Here is a 20,647-nt window from a genome sequence, read left to right as displayed (position 1 = left end):
TTAACATCTCATTCGATATCAAAAAGCTTTGAATAAACCTAAGTGAGTCTACAAATAAGAAAAACTTTAATTTGAATTTATTACAAAAAATATTCTTTTCTTGTACAGTAAATATAAAATTATAGAGTAAATATAAACTTGTTTCCTTGTGGAGCAATCATGAATTTGTCATTTTCTAATTAACAGCGAATAAGACTGAATTATTTAATTATTTGTTCAATCCATACAACATAAATCACTCTATTTACACCACAGACGCCGTCGTCTCCGATTTACATAAACCAAACACTCAATTGCACAGTTCCCAGCGAGAAAAAACCAAACCAGACAAAGACCATGTGTGTTCCGTTCAATTCGATCAATTAAAACGCACCAGTCTCACCATGTGCATTTATGTGTTCGCGCTTTGTGTCACTCTCGGCGTCGCCTTGTGCGACCCGAAAGTCTTTTACCCCGAAATCATCCGGCATCGGGCGCGCAGAAGTGTCGACGGGGACCTGATGGAAATTCGAGTGATGGATTGGACGTTGGAGCTTAATGAACGAGATAATTTGATGGTGGATAAGACGATTGTCGAGTGGGTGTCCGAAAATGGGACGAGGGTGGAAACGTTGCGGGCGGATTGTGAGTTTAAGCAAGGCCGCGTCCGGGGGCTGGAGAGTAGGTCGACGGTGGTGGCCACAGTTTGTGACGGTAGAGTTTATGGGTATTTGAATGTTGACGGCTTAGGACATTTCGTTGAGCCTTCGGATGAAATTTCGAAAGCTCATTTGTTATATTCGAGGTGAGCTTTTTAAGAAAGGAAACTTATAAAATTTAAATTTTTAATTATGTAAATAAATGTAATTTACAAATAGGAACTTTTTAAAATTGTAGAACGAATCTTAAAATTCAAAAGAATTTAAAATTTTAGTGTGTTAATAAAAAAAGAAATGTTTTTTAATGAGCAACAAAAAATAATTCACTTTCTAAATATAACCTTTGTTTACTTACATATACATATATACAGGGTGAGCCATCTAAATGTTCTATAAACCTTTAATTAGAGGGCCAAAAATACCTTTACTTTCAGTTTACTTAGAAATTACATTAACTTTAGGATTTTAAAATGGAAAAGAGTAAAATTAAACATCTTGTTTATTAATGGCTGCTGTTGCAATATTTATTTATCTGTTATGAATACAGATGGCATGGCATTATATTGTAAAAAAATATATTACCAAAATAATGAATTAATTAATTAATGAACATTGTAATTTATAAAGTTAAAATTTTCTACTTCTACTTCCAAAAACATTGTTTGATAAAATTAAATATCTCGTAAATAAATTAAGGGTTCAAAAACTCCATAATTTTTTAAGGTTGAAGAAACAGTAGGACTTGAAAATCAGAATAATGTCTCTTTTAGTTCCATATATACTTCTATTAATCAATAGATGAATCAATCGATTTATAATAACGACAGGAGAAAAAATAATTATAAAAAATGTGAATTTTAAATATTAAAACTGGACTGGAAGCTTTTACGCTCAATGAAGTAATATATTAATTAGAATAAAATATCATAAAAATACTAATATTGTAAATTTATTACTTTTTGTCAATTTAAGAATTTTTTTATTTCTTAGTAAATTTTTGATGTTTATATGTATTATAAATTATTTAAATTATCAAAATTATTTTTTGATATACGATATATTTTAGAAAAAGTGTATTTATTTTGTACAGGGCGAAATTAATAGGTTAGTAGAAACTTATTCATTTGAAATTTATAGAAATTAAAAGAATTTATATAAATTTAAAAATTTTATAGCCATTATAATTTGACTTGAACTGCTTTACTAATTTATCTTGAACAATCCTTTATTTTCGGTTTTGGCGGATGTGGCATCAACTTTGTTATTTTCAATCACCCTGTATATTTTTAGAAATGAAATGTCTGTAAATCTACTAATTTTGATGCTAAAAAGTTCAATTTTGGCATTCAGGTTAACCATGGATCGCCCTATAAAGACCCATTAATAGTATCTCCAAATTTTATACAGTGTGTTCATTATTTTATCACACACTATCAATCTGTCAAAAAATTATTAGCTTAAATACTATTGGGTATGGGTATATGGTATGATTTAACAATTCTATTCGCAATTCGATATAGATTTAAAAATTAAAATATATATAGTCTTTTATTGAAAATAACTTGATGTCACTAAAACTAGAAATGAAATAGTGTTCAAAGAGTAGAAAAGTAATTGGAATTAAGTTATAATTGTTATAAAAAATTCAAATCAATACATTTTTCTGTTTTCTAAATATAATCCTTGTTTACGTACATATACATATACACAGGGTGAGCCGTCTAAATGTTTCAGTTTACCCAGAAATTACATTAATTTTAGGATTTTAAAATGGAAAAGAGTAAAATTAAACATCTTGTTCATTAATGGCTGCTGTTAGGATATTTTTTATCTGTTACGAATACAGATAAAATGGCATTGTATTGCAACAAATATATTACCAAAATAAGTTTTAATGAACATTGTAATTTATAAAATTGAAATTTTCCACTTATACTTCCACAAATATTGTTTGAAAAATTTAAATATCTCGTAAATAAATGAAGGTTCAAAAACTTCATAATTTTTTACAGTTAAAAAAAAAAACAGTAGAATAATCAGAATAATGTCTCTTTTAGTCCCATATATACTTCTACTAATCAATAGATGAATCACTCTGTATGTATTGCAACAAATATATTACCAAAATATGTTTTAATGAACATTGTAATTTATAAAATTGAAATTTTCCACGTTTACTTTCACAAATATTGTTTGAGAAATTTAAATATCTCGTAAATAAATGAAGAGTTTAAAAACTTCATAATTTTTTAAGGTTAAAGAAACAGTAGAACCTAAAAATCAAAATAATGACTCTTTTAGTTCTAAATATACTTCTAATTAATCAATAGATGAATCACTCGTTATGTTTTTACGTTGTCGCCTAATATTAATTCAATAAATATTTTCATATATACCTTTATTGATCTACAACTTTTCAATAAAAGTGAACATAAAACCGACACAATTTCAACGAAATAAATTTTCAGCAGCATTTTGTGCTGACAATATCCATCACTTGGATATAAAAAAAATGATCTCATTATTTCCTTTATAGTTTCCCGATATCCCGATCATCGAATTATGGGAGTCAATTCTTTTTTTCATTTTCCTTTTTTCCAATTCTCTTCAAAAATACATTTTAGTACAAGTGCTTTATAATATTAAATGTGAATTAAATTGTTTTATTTTATTTCTTTTTCTTGTTATATTAAATTACGATTTAAAATTAATTAACGATTAATGAATTTAATTAACTAATTTTTAATGGTTAATTTCAGAGAATCGGAACGTCAGAAACGTTCGATAACAGGCCCACACTTTTTGTACAACCTAACGGGCGACACGATAGAAATTGGTAACGAAGCAAATGTGGAAAATGAGGAAATCGCAGATAACGAACCGGAATTCCAAATAGACAAACCCAGAAACAACTCCATTAAATCCATACCTGAATGGAACTTGTATCAGATCGAGGACGAAGAGCTGGGATACTTTGTCGACACCGCCTGGTCCTCCTACAACGTCGAACGTAAATTGTCTCGTTATTTTTAACCTTTTGAATTAGTGAAATGTGGACACTTTTAGATGCAATCTCGGTGGGATCGAATTTGGAAGAGAGATGGTTGGAAATAGCCATGGCGGTTGATTATTCTGTAATAGGTTTTCATGGTAAATCGAAGGTGGAACAGTACGTGTTGGCGTTGATGAACATCGTAAGTCGATTATCCGGCCACGTGGCCAGACCACGTACGGATGACCGGAAACTGCAATTTACCCTCGCAAATTCAATTTACCCACCCCTTAATTAATCCCGCATAACGTGAATAAAAAACTAAAACATTCCTACAGGTTTTATAGTACTGTCAAGAATTTTTCCTGTTATAGCTCAATTTACATAAATTAATTTGAGTAAATAAAAAAGTAATTTACAACAGTAATCGAATTTTGTTGACCAGGGAAAAAACTGTAAAAAAAAGGAAAACTTGTGCGTTGTATTTCATAATTGTGGAAGTTAAATATGGATGCGAAAGGAAGGAAAATAAAGCCGCCCGGGAACAAACAATAACTTTTTGAGTTCGGGTCTTTTGTTTTCGGGCCAATTAGTTCGGGAGATGCGACTGGAGAAAATTCAAACTGGATTAGACGTAATCTGTAATCCAGAACGGCAATTTATAAGACCCTCGAACTTTATAAAACTTTCCGGAATTAAATTAATGGCCTTATTATAAATTTGATTCGTCTTTAATTAAAATTTCCTCGCTGCATCCTCCCACATTTTTAATGCATTTTAGAATTTACGAAACTATTTTTTGAAAAATTCGTTTAAATATTCAAAATTTAAAAATCTTAAAAATTCGGTCTCAGCAATTCGTGTCAAATTCTCTAATTTTGGCCTTAAATATATTTATTCTAATAATTGTTGCTGTGTCATCAATTTTTTCAACAAATGATCAAAATATTTGCTAATTTTTGCTATTCTTTATTATTTATTTGCTCAATTTTTTTGTGTGTTAAAAAATTAGCAACTCAAAAAAATTTAGTTATTTTACCTTTTGATTATTTGAAAAAATAAACCATGTTTTTAATATTTCCTTTAAGTTTGATTAAAAAATTGAAAACAGGCATAGAAACATTTAAAAGGTACCAAAATTTTATTTTTAGTAATTTTGGGATTTAAAACAAGTAAATTAAATTTCATAAATAATTTAAAACTCCCCTATATTCCTTAAATTTTATAATTCCTAATAGGATTAAGAAACCCTTAAAATTAATTATGTAGTATGTATTATATATTAGTCTGTGTAATTAATTAACTTTCAGGGTGAACAATTTTAAAAATTTGAATACTGCAAAAATGTATAAAAAATAATATATATAATATAAATTTATTTCCTAAAATTTATAACTCTTAATTAATTAACCCATAAAATTGATTATGTAGTGTGTATTATAAATTAGTCACTTTAATTAATTAATTTTGAAGCTGCACAATATTAAAATTTGATTACTGCAGAAATATATTTATTTATATTGTTGTAACGTTACGCTAGTATAGAGCCAAACATAATTAAATATTTGATTGTTCCACTTTTTATGTCGGCTTTGTACTGGAAATTAAACACGCCTTCCATTACGTTATTTGAATATTTCATTCGCTGTTCTCCGGGAAAATTCAGAGAAAAAAAAACAACATCTGCCCGAAAGTCATTTACAAGAGTGAGGAATTCATTATGTTTTTACTCGATTTATAATAACGACAGGAGAAAAAATAATTGTAAAAAATGTGAATTTTAAATATTAAAAATGGGCTGGGGGCTTTTACGCTCAATGAAGTAATATATTAATTAGAATAAAATATAAAAATACTAATTTTGTAGATTTATTACATTTTGTCAATTTAAGATTTTTCTTATTTCTTAGTAAATTTTTGATGTTTATATATATTATAAAGTATTTAAATTAATTATCAAAATTATTTTTGGTCCGATATATTTTAGAAAAAGTGTGTTTACTTTATACAGGGCGAAATGAATAAGTTAGTTGAAACTTATTCATTTGAAATTTATAGAAATCGAAAAAATAATATAAATTTAAAAATTTTATAGCAATTATAATTTGACTTGAACTACTTTTATTTCCGGTTTTGCCGGATGTGGCATCAACTTTGTTATTTTCAAACACCCTGTATATTTTTAGATTTTTAAATTCCACATATAATTACAAATGAAATGACTGTTCCATGTCCTAAACCTATACCTAATAGTTATTGAATTATTATTTTTTTTCCAAAAAATACAGGTTAATGGTCTAAATGAAATGTCTGTAAATTTACTAATTTTGATGCTAAAAAGTTCAATTTTGGCATTCAGGTTAACCATGGATCGACCTATAAAGACCCATTAATAGTATCTCCAAATTTTATACAGTGTGTTCATTATTTTATCACACACTATCAATCTGTCAAAAAATTATTAGCTTAAATACTACTGGGTATAGGTATAGGGTATCATTTAACCATTCTATTCACAATTCGATGTAGATTTAAAAATTAAAATATATATATAGTGTTTTATTGAAAATAACTTGATGTCACTAAAACTGGAAATGAAATTGTGTTCAAAGTAGAGAAAAGTAATTGGAATTAAGTTGTTATAAAAAATTCAAATCAATATATTTTTCTGTTTTCTAAATATAATCCTTGTTTACTTACATATACATATATACAGGGTGAGCCGTCTAAATGTTTCATTAAAGATTTATAGAGGGCTAAAAATACTTACTTTACAAAAAATTTTGAACAAAATTAATAGCTTAAATACTATTGGGTATAGGTAGGGTATGATTCGGCCATTCTATTCTATTGGAATTAAGGTATAATTGTTATAAAAAATTGAAATCAATACTTTCTTCTATTTTCCGTAAATGTCTAATGAATAAGTTAGGTGAATCACCCCATATATTCGGATTATATATTATACAAAAAACCAATAAAATATACGTACAAGTTATGTGTCAAATACACGACATCTCTGAAATATTTATTAAGACTTTTCGTCATGTGTTAACCTACACTACATCCTGAAACCCTTCAGGTCAGCGCTATCTACCAAGACCCCTCGCTGGAAGCGAACCTGAAACTCTCCATCACCCGCCTGATATTCTTCGAGCACAAATCCCAATCGACGTTGCGTCGCGGTCACGCGAAACGCAGCCTGGAAAACGTCAACCTGTGGAACTCCAGACTGCACGCGTCCTTAAAACCGGGCGACGCTGTCCACGACATAGCCGTTTGGCTCACCCGATTGGATATCGGCGGTCCGTCGGGATTCGCCCCCGTCGCCGGGGTATGCGATCCGAAGAGGAGCTGCTCGTTGAACAGGGACGAGGGACTGAGCAGCGCCTTCATCGTCGCCCACGAAATGGCACACATGTAAATGTCTTAATTCTTAAAACGCAATTTTTAAACTTTTATATGCACTTAGATTGGGACTGTCCCACGACGGGGACAAGAAACATAAAAACAATTGCGGCCCCCTGTCGCAGGAAGGGAGCGTGATGGCACCGGTGGTCTCGGCAACGTTCAACAAGTTCGTCTGGTCGGACTGTTCGAAACGCGAATACAAAAAACTCTACCAGTAAGTAATTATATTTAAAATTTTTTGTTCGGTGAAATCAAGACTTTGTGTGTTCGTTCTTATTTTATATTTCAGGTTTGCGTGGTAAGTCTAGAGGGGCTTGTTAAATTATTAATTCAGTCATTGCGACGGTTTCATTTGATGTTCTGTAAAAGCTTTACCCTAAATAAATGATGTTGGAATGTGGTTTTTGGGGTGAACACAAGTATTCTTATCCTTTTCTCATTGAATTATTTACTCCAATGTGTTTTACCTCCTCTGTGAGTTGTTGATGTTTGGAAGGATTTCGGCTTTTAGAAGGATGAACACTTGAATATTCTGAGAAAATTTAAATCCGAGTGTTTGAAAATAATTCTTATAATAGGATCCATGAATTAGTTTAACATAAGATAAGTTGATGTTTCACCTGTATTAATTGTATCAAATTTTTCAGTAAACGAATTTTAAATTTATTCGTTTTTTATTGGAATTTTAACATCCTTTACAGGATAGGAAATAAAATGAATGCACAGGTTACAAAAGGTATTTTTACTTTTCACATATATAAATATTTCAAACGAATAAAACGTTTTACGGCGTAGAAAAATATCTGGAAACAAAATTAAGCTACTTAGTAATTTAAAGCGTAAAAGCGGATAATTAATTTAGAAATGCAACGGTTAATCATTCAGCAAACAGCAGCACTGTTCTAGTTTAATTATTCAAGTATTTACTTTGAAAATTTCACGTTATCTCTCCACATCCAGCTGCGCTCCACCATTTAAGCTTCGAGGCTTCAGAGAAATGGTCTCTGGAATTGCACCTGTGAATTAATTTTTTATTTATCGACTTTAAGAGTATTTTATTATCGGAAAATAGACGACAATAAATTATTTATCTTTTAATTGTTTGAATCTATTTTAGTTTAATGTATTATTTAACGTTTATCTTTAATAATTTGATTTAAAATTAACAAAAATAAGTTATTATACCATATCTATTATTGAACTATTTTCACATTTGTAAAGGACCTCTAAAGCTTTTTATCATTAACCAAGTGTTGAATAATTAAGTAAAAAAAAATTAATGTTGGCAGTTATAGAGACTGACGAAGTGAAAACTTAGAACATTCAGTATTAAAATTTGAAATTTCATAATGTTTGCATTAAATTTATCAACATCAATCTGGTTTTCACATGTATTGACACTCCAAGCAACAATTTTATGCATGCTTATATGTTTTTTTATTATTTAAATATATTACGGGTTGTACAAGATCATGATAAAATATAAATACTATTCAATTGAAATAACAATTAATATACAATCATATTATTTATTGTATTTGTATTTACTTAAATTTCAATGTACTTGATTTTTAACATTAATTTAAATGTTTGCATCATTGTCAATATTAATTTCAACAATACTTAAACTTTTTGTACTTTCAATTATTTCATTTTGTTCTAAAAAAGATACAATAGGTTTATGGTAACTAAAGTAAGAAATGAAAGTGTTTGATTCAAATTTATTTATGTATCGCATAAAAGCGACATCGATTGTCGTTTTATGTTTTGTAATACTGAATTTTCGATTATTGGATATATTTAAATAAATTTTTCACTAAATCCATTCAATTTCACTTATAAGATATACACAGCACTATACGTCAAATGTATAGCTACAGATATATTGGTATAAGCATGTGGGTGACGCGAACCCACGAGATTTCACCCGTCCAAAAAGTGTCTAAGGTGCACAGCAAACTTGCGCGTGCGCCAGTCATGAGCATGTCAATGACGCGAACGCATAATATTTCCCTAACAAAAAGTGCCCAACGCGGCTAAAGAAGTTTTCACTTCTAAAAATACATTAAATCTATTATTATTTGTTAATATTTTACTTTTCCTTAACATCAGAAATATAGATGATCCTGAAAATTTGGAATTTATTTGTTAAAGATTCCTTTATAGAGGCATTCTCCTCTATGAACCCTCCACTTTCAAAACAGTAATAGATATTAACGTCAAACTCATTTCCGACTTAGCTGGAGGTCTTTAACGAAACCACTGCATTAGTAAAATTTTATCTGATTTCAAAATGATGTCAAATGTAGAGATGTAACTCACCCTCTAGTTCCGGGATTTTAGTCTTAAGGTCTAGTTTTCGGCTACCTCTTGAATTTATTAACAAAAGAAGAACGAGCATGTCGGTCACGCGAACCCATAAGATTTTCCCCTACCAAAAAGTGCCCAACGCGACTAAAGAAGTTTTCACTTCAAAAAAATAGTAGTAAAATACCTTCTTCAACGAACATTATTATTAAAAACCATAAAAATGTAAGTTAATAATTTAATTTAGTATCTCTTACTTTTCCATCCCTGCTTTGCAACAAAGCATTTACACACCAGTGCATGCCTCTTATTAGATTACCAATAAATTGTTGAGAAATATTAATCCATTCTTCAACAGCAGCCTGTGGTAGGTCTAGTATACTCATGGGAGGATTTAAACAGCGGCGAATTAATTTGAATAACTAAACCCACCCATTCTCGCTTGGGTGCATATCCGGGGAATGTGGAGGCAACTCCTTTCAATTTCACCTTTAAGAACGACACGCAACTCTTGGGTTGAATGTGGGCGAGCACTGTAATTCATAAAAAGACCCACATGTTCTCATATTTGTTGTGGAAAAGGTCAAATTATAAGTCCTATGTAAATTTATCCAATTTTTGTGAGAGGAACATATACAAAACTTTTTTCTTGCACACATGATTCTATCCCAAAATATGACGCATTTGGAACCATTTCACAGGCAAAAACTAGTCGTTGATGTGCACCTATTTCTCTTCAGACTCGAATTCGACGGTCATTACCCAACAATCTTATTTGAAAAATGACCTTTTGACCATTGAAGTGAAATCCAATTTTGATGAACATGATCCATTCCTGTGCTAGGTACTCTAGATCGTAATGCACTATCATTAATTCGTCTTCTGAGAGTTGCAGTATACCGTACGAAAAATGCTCTTCGTGTCTGGATGTTGTAAGAGATGGATGCACGACAAAGAGAGTAAAGTTTTGCCCGGTAGTAAGAATCCCTACTTTCAGAGACAATGCGCCGTGCTGGTGCGCGCCGGCGCACAATGTAAATTAATCTTTGCGAATGCATTTAGTAACTCTCTGTATGCGTAGGGATGTAGTTCGAGTTCTTCGGATGCTCCATTTAAATTCCGTAACTTTGTATAATTTTCAATCTGTAAAATGAAATATTTTTTGAGGGTATATCAAAAACAAAAATAAGTATTCTAAAAATAAACTACTTTTTTCAAAATAAAAATGTATCCCAAAAATTAAATAAAATATACTAAAAACAACGTCTGCGGAGACGAACCGCATGCTAAACGCAGCAAAACCAAATGATCCCCTCCAGTCAGTTCGGCCCGCCCACATAATTGCATGTATATCTTTCCTTTTTGTTTACAAAGGGGTATTGATGTTCCGTCTCAATATGCGAGTAGACACGCTCATCATTTTTGATACGGTATAGTATATAGTCTGATAATGAGTCATATCAACCTATTTCACATAACCATTTGGACTATATACTTGTCTCTGTCGTCGTACTGTGATGAATATTAATTCTTTAAACAATTTATCTAAGTAAATGTATCTAAATATTAATTCTTTAAACAATTTATCTAAGTAACAAACCTTCCTCGTGAAACGAATTTCATTAGTTAATGGATTAATGAGCGATAATCAACTAAATGATACTTTTTGATGATACTTAATCTGTTTCAATTAAATTTAAACAAGTAAATTCATAATTTACAGGTTGGTGCAAAACATTTGAAGCTGAGTTTATATTTGTTATACATTATTTTACTTTAAACTGATGAGACATAATGAATGGGCACCGATTAACCGACTTAACTAACACGTCTAATAAAAACGTTCAATCATGTCCTCAGGAAATGGACGTGTCTATCGAACCGCCCGCAAGGAGGAGAAGGAATCAAGTTGAACGCCACCCTCCACAATTTCTTCAGCATGGACGAGCAATGCAGAATGGAATTCGGCGACGGGTAAATCAATTTTTCACACACGATCTAGTCCAATTTTAAGGCAATGAATTTCACCGCGGTTTCATTACCTAATATTCGATTCAATCGGTTTGCTTTAACGTTATAGACAACAATATTCGTGACGTTTATGTACATCATAATTTCATCCCCCGCCTAACTTCCTACTTCCCCCAAACTAATTCCGCACAAACGAACCGATGCGGCACAATTAGCCTCGGCATGGTGTATAATTCGCAAACCGACAGATGAACAACAATAATTCTCGGTTAATTGAACGAAGGATTAATTGATTAGTATCGCATGTTCCACCATCAAAGGGCTCATGTTACGTTGGTTTCTTGAACCGAAATAATTTCGCAGGTACAAAATGTGTCGGGCGTTCGATATCGTGGAGCCGTGCTATCATTTATGGTGCGGGCACAGCAAATCTCCCTTGGTTTGCAAGACGAAGAAGGGACCGCCTCTGGAGGGAACCGAATGCGGGTTTGGAAAAGTTTGTAATAGTTTTTAACTTTATTCAATAGTCCTTACTAATTATAAACAGTAAATTTAAAATGTCTAAGAATAAATGTAGTTAGATATAACTACATTGTTAATATATGTAATCACTATTAACTTGGATAAGGGTGATGAATTTTTAAATATTTATCAAATTAACCGTTGAATTTATAAAATACCCAATTCATAATGGTGGATGTGACAAATATCTTGAACAGTTAAAAATGCCTATAAAATACATTAAAGCAAATTCTGGAGAATAATAAATTACAAATAATATTTATTGGTGCCAATTTTTAAATAATTTGTGTTTACTTATATAGAAACTCTAAATTGTTATGACTCTGTAGTACAAACATTTTTCGATATTGTACTTTTGTAAACGGATCTCTGATACCTCTTACTCCCAGAAGGGTTTTAAAGTTCTAACATATTCTGGTACCACTTGGTAGGTGACAGTTAATCGTAAGTGGTACCTACCAAAATTTACTCGGCGATCATCAATAGGTAGAAAATTAGCTGTGTTTGCTTCGTCATGAAATATATTTATTTTTGAAGGGTAGTTTAGATTTTAAGATGAAACCTTGCTTCAAAGAACGACATATTTGGCTGAAATGTTTTGGAAAACTTGCTTTAGGTCAAAGGCCATTGACTGTTTTCACTTTCTGCACGAATCTTTAGTTATCAATACCTAATCATTGGATGATGAACTTCTTCATTTGTGAAGGTCTCTGATAAACTGAAAAGGTACTTTTCCGATATTGGTAAAGCTGAAAGCTGAAAAAAATCTAATAAAGATACGAGAAGTTTGAGAAATAAATTGTTCTTCACTTAAAAATTAATATCTGGTATACAAGTGTCAAAGTTTTTTTTTTTGTTTTCACTGGTTTATAGTTATTTTACCCATTTACATATCCCGTTGTGATCTTCTTATAAATTTTGACTCTTTATGATCATGAAAATCATAGTTATTTTTTTAATGGGAGTATTTTTGAACATAACTCGAGATCTAATTGACCGATTTAGCTAAACAATCATTCGTTATACAACTTTCGTTTATGTAGTTTCGAGATTGGTCCATTGGTTCATTTTATGAAGTAAAGTCTCCCATCAGGAATGAATTAAATTAGGGTTTGCTACTGTAAAAATTCAAAGTGGTCTTAACTTTGCGATTACGACTTTAATATTGCACCAATCTTAAAACTATATAAGTAAAATTTGTAAAACATCCATTTATCTTTAATTTAAATGTTCGTTTAGCCAAATTTAACAATTACATCTCGAATTAAACTAAAATATGCTGGGATATATACACAAATTATTTTTTTTAATCATTGTTCAAAATATAAATGAAATATATAGTATAGTTTTCATGTTGAGTGACATATTTTTTTCCAATTTGTTAATTAGTGATCATCGTTAATAAAGTTTATGGATCACTTCTTCCTCCGTAAACTTCTCTCTCTCGTAATTACACTTTATTCCAACATTTTCTTTGCCTATGAACTTAAATTTTATTTAGCATTCATTTTATATATTCTTCATTCAGTGATGACAGATAATAATTTATAAATGTTTGTGCAAATCATTGTTATTCTGTTTCGTTGACTTTGATGTTTATAATTAGAAAAACAATAAAACAGAATGTAAGATTTTCCATAATTATTGGTAATTTATTGTTCAATGAATTTTTTTATTAGTTTTCATCGATTTCATCTAGTTAAGTTTTTTATTAGTTGTACTTTATCCAGTCGTTAAATAAAGACACAATTAGGTTAAAAGGGGATCGTGGGATTGCATTTAAGTCAAGGGATTGTAAAGACGTTTCGGCCCAATGATCACCTTTTCATCAATTTATTTTTCATCCCCGGGGACTCGAGGACAACAACATAAACTGAATTAAAGTTTTGTTTGATTGATTGTTGCGGGGACATTGGGGAATAACGTTCGGTTTTTAATTAATTTTTATTTATTTTGTTTTATTTGGTCATTTCAAATATTCACATGTCGAATGCGGATGTGTTTGACATCCTGAACGATTTATATATTTGAATGAATGTGTAATGTTTATCAGTTTAACGTTAATGAATTGTTTGTCAGTTTAAAAAGAGAAATGTCTTTTAGTGGTGCGTAAAGGGTTTCTGTCAGGAAATCCAGGGCGACTGGTCCAGCAAAACGCCGATCATGCTGAACCCCCAAGACGGCGGTTGGAGCGATTGGAGCGCGTGGGGAACTTGCAGCAGATCCTGCAACTCCGGTGTGCAGTTTCGCAGCAGGAAATGCGACAATCCCGAGTAGGAAATCGATCTCTCTTTCTCCCATTCAGTTGTTCAACAAGCAATTATTTGCAGACCGAGTTACGGTGGTAAAGCATGTGAGGGCGCGAACGAGGAGTGGCGAGTTTGCAACACGGGCGACTGTCCAGCTCCTCTGCAGGATTTCAGGGCGCAGCAGTGCAAAATGCTGCCTAGGTTGTATAATTTCCAGCTGGATAGGGCCAAGTTCACCTGGTTACCGTACGAAATCGACGACCGTAATCTATACAAATCCTTAATTTATTAAGATTAAATTAACATAATTCTTTCAGCCGACTCCAAATGCAAATTATCCTGTATGAGTCTCGAAACCAAAGAGATATATTTGACGGAAGAACCTTTGACCGATGGGACGCGTTGTTCTTACGACGATCCGGATAATATTTGCGTGCAAGTATGTATGAAGTTAAAACTGTAGGCAAAAAATTAATAAAAGCTACTTTTCTAAAAGGGAAAATGTGAAAAAATTGATTGCGATGGAAAAATACGGTCTGGAAAACGTCGAGACCTTTGTGGTGTTTGCGGTGGAAATAATTCGGAGTGTAGAAGTTTTACGGTCGCGTCCGAGAGAAGTTTAAAAAGAGGTAAAAAGGTGTTTTTATTGATTGGATTTAGTCTGAAATTTGGCTTGTTTATTTTGAAACGTACAAGAAACGCGAAACTGTTGGAGAAATTTGCAAATTGGGTTTTTATTGCAGTTTTCGACGGATATTTTTTCGCCCAGAAAGAATGTTAAACAAATAATTAACATTACGAACTTAAATCAGTAACTTAAATTTGAAATTTATTAAGAAAGAAGTTGTCTCGAAAGTTTTAAAATATTTCAGAATTGTTCGGGAAAATAGAATATAAAAGTATTATAATTATAATTTGATGGTATGATTTCTTCATTTTTCATAACCCACTCTGTATACAGTTGTGCTCTTTATTCTAGCAATTGTTTAAAATGTTAAATATTATAGACATAACTATTTTATTTATTATGAATTGACAAAATAATATTAATTTTCTAATACTTTATTCTAAACTAATATTTTTAATCTGTAAAATGTCTTTTATTTTTCTGAATTAAGCTGGACATAAACATAGCAACATTAATTTTGAAAGAATTTTTATTGTCCAAATGGTAAGTTTAATCTAACATTATTTACTATAATATATAATATTTAGTGTGGGTTGTGACTGCAAAAAAATGGTGATATATGAGCATAGATGAGAAGACGTTTGTTCCCAATTAATTTTTAACTTCTGTTAAATATCCACGTATTTATTTTAATTATTTATCTATATTAATATTAAATCTTAGTAAACTATTTATTAAAGATATAATCATATTGATAATTTTGACAAATTAAAAATTGTCAAATATAAAATATATATTCTTTGTAACTTGTATTTTTATAAATTGCTATCAAACTTTTATATTAATGAATTCTTGCTGAAAACGAGCAAAATACTTACATGTAATTGAAATATCGGGCTTTGATTTTACGTAAACTTCATTCTTGTGGATATTAACCTTTACTAAAATATTGATTAACTTACATTTTCATAAATATTTATTAAATTTTTAAGTTAGTAGAAAATTCTTGCTGATAAAATAGTAGAACACTTCCAAGTAATTTAAATATCAGGCTTTAGTTTTACATAAATTCATTATTGTTTATCATAAATATCTATTAAATTTTTATGTTAGTGGAGAATTATTGCTGAAAAAAAACGTGAAATATTTTAAAGTAACTTAAATATGAAGCTTTGGTTTTACGAAAACTTCATTCTTGTGAACATTAACCTTTACTAAAATACTGATTAACTTATATTTCCATAAAAATCTATTGAATTTTTATATTAGTGAAGAATTTTTGCTCAGACACAGTCAAATATTTCAAAGCAACTTAAATATCAAGCTTTGGTTTTACGTAAACTTCATTTTTGTGAACATTAACCTTTACTAAAATATTGATAAACTTCATTTTTGTGAACATTAACCTTTACTAAAATATTGATTAACTTATATTTACATAAATATCTATTAAATGTTTATGTTAGTGGAGAATTCCTGCTGAAAAACAGTGAAATATTTCCAAGTAATTTAAATATCAGGTTTTGGTTTTATTTAAACTTAATTCTTGTGAACATTAACCTTTACTAAAATACTGATTAACTTATAGTTCCATAAAAATTTATTGAATTTTTATATTAGTGGAGAATTTTTGCTGAGAAACAGTTAAATATTTCAAAGCAACTTAATTATCAAGCTTTGGTTTTACGTAAACTTCATTTTTGTGAACATTAACCTTTACTAAAATATTGATTAGCTTATATTTACATAAATATCTATTAAATGTTTATGTTAGTGGAGAATTTCTGCTGAAAAAAAGTGAAATATTTCCAAGTAATTTAAATATCAGGTTTTGGTTTTACGTAAACTTCATTCTTGAGAACATTAATATTCTCAATTAATTTAATTTTCATGATTTAGGTTTAGGTAAATTTTATTTTTTTGAATATGTTCTTTCAGTTACCTAGTAATGTTTTCTGGCTGTGACTAATACATCGAAGTTCATTTGTTTTTTCACAAGTCACTCCAGCATCAATAACAAAAGCCAGTGCGATTTGTTTTTCTAAAAGAACAAGGGAATAATATATCTGTTATATTTTAATTTCTAATTAAACATAAATTACTTGGAGACTTTTAGTTTTTTTTTAATATATTATAACATGTGTTGGTGGTGGGTGTGTGCATGTAGGTGTGTGGATACGTTATGATGTGATCAAATTTCGTTATGACTAAATTTACCTTATGACGAATTAATCACCCATTTTACCTTACGACCGTTTTACTTTATAACCGATTTTACCTTATGACCTTTTTACTTTATTTTATGACCGATTGTACCTTATGACCATTACCTTCAGAAATGACTAAATTACCTAATGATCAAATGACGATAAAACGGCAATTTGCGTTAGTTATTCAGAAAATATTCTCTCCCCTTTGAAATTGTTATACCACTACAATATTTTAAACGATTATTTAAATGGAAAATATTAAATTAATCTTTATATTTTATACAACTTGTTTCTCTAATAGCATGTTGTCAATAATTGTGTCCACAGAAAACGTATAAAATTTATTGAAAAATCAGTCAAAAAGAAAGTTTACACACTTAAATTTTCCTCAATCATCGACACAAATAATAATTTCGTTTTAAGTCTAATATATTAAGGTAGAATCTTGTAAATCTTCCACTATAGGCAATTTTCTACAGATTAGGAAATAATTAATTCAAATAAAGGTTCAAACGAATATATAATGAAGCTTCACTTTAGGTTAGATTATTTACACTATTAACACTATATTATTTAACTAGAAACATAAACGTTTATTGTTTCCACTCTTATTGTGTGTAGCTTTCAATCTACTATTTAAACAATTGTAAAATAATTAATAGACGCATATTTATTCATACAATAATTTGGGTAAGAGTGAAAAAAATGTTTTTTTTTTGTAGTTTTAAAAATTTTCTAGTCGTTTGTCTTTCGATTTTTAGTTTTTTGTGATGTTCGATGATTATTAAAAATGTTAATACGGATCTTGCTATAAAAAAATTGCTACTATGATTTCTTCAATTTTCAAGCTTAAAAATTACTCAGTAGCTTTTGGTTTTCAAAATAAATACATATCTTCATGCTTTACAATTGAAAAAATGTTTATTAAAATTGAACAAAAAATATAAACTTTATAAAGCCACACTGCATATTAATAAGTTTTTTTTATTTTTTTAATTTTATACCTCGACAACATAACTTAGTATTTATGAATCATTTTGCGATTACGAATTTAACAAATGAACAAAATTGTAATTTCAGAAATAAACAGATTAACGGTGCTCCCCTATCTGTCCCGCGGGATAAAGATCGATGCAAACTTTACATCGCCCAACACTAACGATCCAACCGTAGCTTTCATCATCAAGAATCGCAGGAAAAAGAAATTCCGCGTCACCATTCCAAATTTGAGCGTTCACACCGAAATCGTCGAGGGCACGAAATTCGATTACAGGAAACGAATCAACAGGCACACGATCCGTGCCAGAGGACCCGTTTTAGCCGAAATGATGCTATTGGTAAACATTTTCGGTGTCCGTGACGATCAGAAAATTGAACGGAATCGTTTCAGCTCTATTCTCCACTTTCGACCGTAAACGCGGGCCTCAACGTGTCGCTGTCGGTCGAATACACGATCCACAAGGGCGACCTGAAACCGTCGAGCCGTTTCAGCTGGATATTGGGCGGCTGGGGCCCCTGTTCCGCCAGCTGCGGCGGCGGCAAGCGCCAAAAGACGGCGGCCTGTTGGGACAACAGCGGCAGGAAGGTGGTACGCAGGAAATTCTGCTCGCTGCTCGATAAACCCGCTCTGGACACGCAATCGTGCAACACGTTCGAGTAAGTGATAAGATTATCGCCACGCGACACCTGTTGAATGCGAAAGATTGCGCTGCAGGAATCTACGAATGGATCGGCACCGTTTCGCAGGGTAATCCAAAGATGCCGATCAAGTGCTGAACATTTTTTGCAGGTGCAACTTCCAATGGATTGCGGGCGAATGGGAGCCTTGTTCGAAGACTTGCGGACTTCACGGCGTCCAATTCAGGGAGTTGTACTGCGTACCGAATCACGTTTTGAACGTGATTTTGTTCAAACATAACGGTACGGTGATGAAGGATCCCTGGAAGCACATGGTTAATCCTGCCAAATGTCCCGATACCAAGCCGATCTCGATGAGGAGTTGCAACCAGTTTCCATGCGAGATCGACTGGAGTTTCGGCGAATGGTCGCAGGTAAATCGATTCTGGAATTTTCAACTTAATTTCGATATGATTGCAAATAAGTTAATTGTTTCTTAATCAATCACTGTCATTTTTATCTGTTTATAACAATAGAGAATATTCTAATAATAAGATCATCTTTAAAATCGACAATTCATCATTTATATTTGTATCAGAGTATTTAAAATGTCAAAGAATAAAATTGAACATGACAATGTCGTTTTCAGTGTTCGACGTCATGTGGTAGAGGCCTGTCGACAAGATCGGCCTTCTGTCCATCCCCAGAGGACAACGAAATTTTCACGTGCAACGACAAACCTCAAACTCAATTTAGGAATTGCAGGGGCAACTTGACGAAAACACCCTTCTGCCATAACCGCAGGAAACACTGCGACAAAGACCAGTCGCAATACTGTAACCTCGATTTGTTCACCAAGTACTGTAGTTTGAGGGATTTCAGGAAGATTTGCTGCAAATCCTGCTCAAGTATTTTGACGGTGCAAACAATCATCTGATTGATTTAATTGAATTGTATTTCGTTTTTTATCGTAGTAAATTAACATGTCTCCAACAAAAATCTATTTTTTGATTATCTAAAACATGTGTTTAATATGTTTTGTTTCGTGTTTTTATTATCGAGATAAAAACATGATTGTTACTTCAAACACAATTTTTACCTGTGTTAATACTTGATGTAACAAGTAATTAATTCAGTCAATATCATTACAAAAAGGACTGTTAAAGGATCAAATGATTATTATTATCTGGATTAACATAATAATCTTTAATGTGGTCGCTGTTTGTGTTCATTAATTAAGTTTACACACGCTATTTTTGTACTTGTATGTTTCAGGCAAAGAAAATATTTTGTTCAGTAATTTTATAAGAGAACTTTTTAATAGAAAAAGGAAACAATAAATCAATTAGTTTTATATAGTGGGGATCCTTATTATAGTAACTTTTTAAAATGTTAAATATTATGATCATAACTATTTTATTTAATGTGAGTTGTAATAATATTAATTTATTAATGTTGTTTTATAGTCCATTCAAAAAACAAAACAAAACAAAATTATTCTTAATTGGACTGGACATATGTAAGTATAGCAACTTTGATTTTTATTGACTAAGTTATATATTATTATTATATTTTGTATAATATCCTTCTTACTTTACAATTTCAGCACATCTCCGAGATATAAAGTCGACCAATTTTCAAATAAATGACCTGCCTATATTCCTTCAATCTTCTTGGATGGCTGTGAAGAGTTGGTATAATTTTTATGTCGAATTTGGCGGTCAACGTGATCCCACATGTTTTCTGTAGGGTTGGTATCTGGAGATGGTTTGATTTTTTAAGCAATTAGTCGCAATTGTGGATTGTTACCATATTGGTATTTTCTTCAATATGTAGAACCAAATTGTTGTTTAATATATCTCTGTCCTTCAATATGATGAAGGAGTCTTACTTTAGAAGTAGAAAAGCATTCCCATATGATAAGTAAACCACCATCCTGAATGATCCTGAACAAGTCGAAATGGGGTCTTCACAATCTTAGAAGAAAGCAGAATTTTCTTTACAAGTCTCTAGACAAACAAACCCCAATCCACTAAAGATATTTACACAGTCTTTAAACTACATTTCAGGCTCATCCCTTGTCCTCCAGCTTGACTTTAATT

At 31.0% G+C, this 20,647-nt stretch overlaps 1 protein-coding gene across 1 annotated transcript; it reads left to right on the top strand.

The window, feature by feature from the left end:
- Positions 1-383: 383 nt before the first annotated feature.
- On the top strand, positions 384-20,256 carry LOC109603447 (A disintegrin and metalloproteinase with thrombospondin motifs 2). Its single transcript, XM_020019943.2, has 15 exons — positions 384-784; positions 3,398-3,648; positions 3,705-3,832; positions 6,713-7,050; positions 7,103-7,255; positions 11,209-11,322; positions 11,683-11,815; positions 13,945-14,114; positions 14,172-14,353; positions 14,408-14,529; positions 14,587-14,719; positions 18,009-18,265; positions 18,319-18,584; positions 18,718-18,979; positions 19,195-20,256. The coding sequence occupies exons 1-15, from the start codon at positions 384-386 to the stop codon at positions 19,480-19,482; spliced, it is 3,198 nt and encodes a 1,065-aa protein (XP_019875502.2). The 3' UTR covers positions 19,483-20,256.
- Positions 20,257-20,647: the final 391 nt, after the last annotated feature.

This window comes from Aethina tumida, chromosome 3 (genome assembly GCF_024364675.1).
Source record: "Aethina tumida isolate Nest 87 chromosome 3, icAetTumi1.1, whole genome shotgun sequence".
In the NCBI taxonomy this organism is placed as follows: domain Eukaryota; kingdom Metazoa; phylum Arthropoda; class Insecta; order Coleoptera; family Nitidulidae; genus Aethina; species Aethina tumida.
The sequence above is the reverse complement of the archived record's forward strand: the minus strand, read 5'-3'. Positions and strand labels throughout refer to the sequence as shown.

Excerpts from the sequence above, each read along its gene's own strand:
- LOC109603447 (XM_020019943.2), top strand. The coding sequence starts at position 384 with ATGTGCATTTATGTGTTCGCGCTTTGTGTCACTCTCGGCGTCGCCTTG. Across the intron at positions 11,323-11,682 it reads AGAATGGAATTCGGCGACGG|GTACAAAATGTGTCGGGCGT; the intron begins GTAAATCAATTT and ends ATAATTTCGCAG. Across the intron at positions 14,530-14,586 it reads CGGATAATATTTGCGTGCAA|GGAAAATGTGAAAAAATTGA; the intron begins GTATGTATGAAG and ends CTTTTCTAAAAG.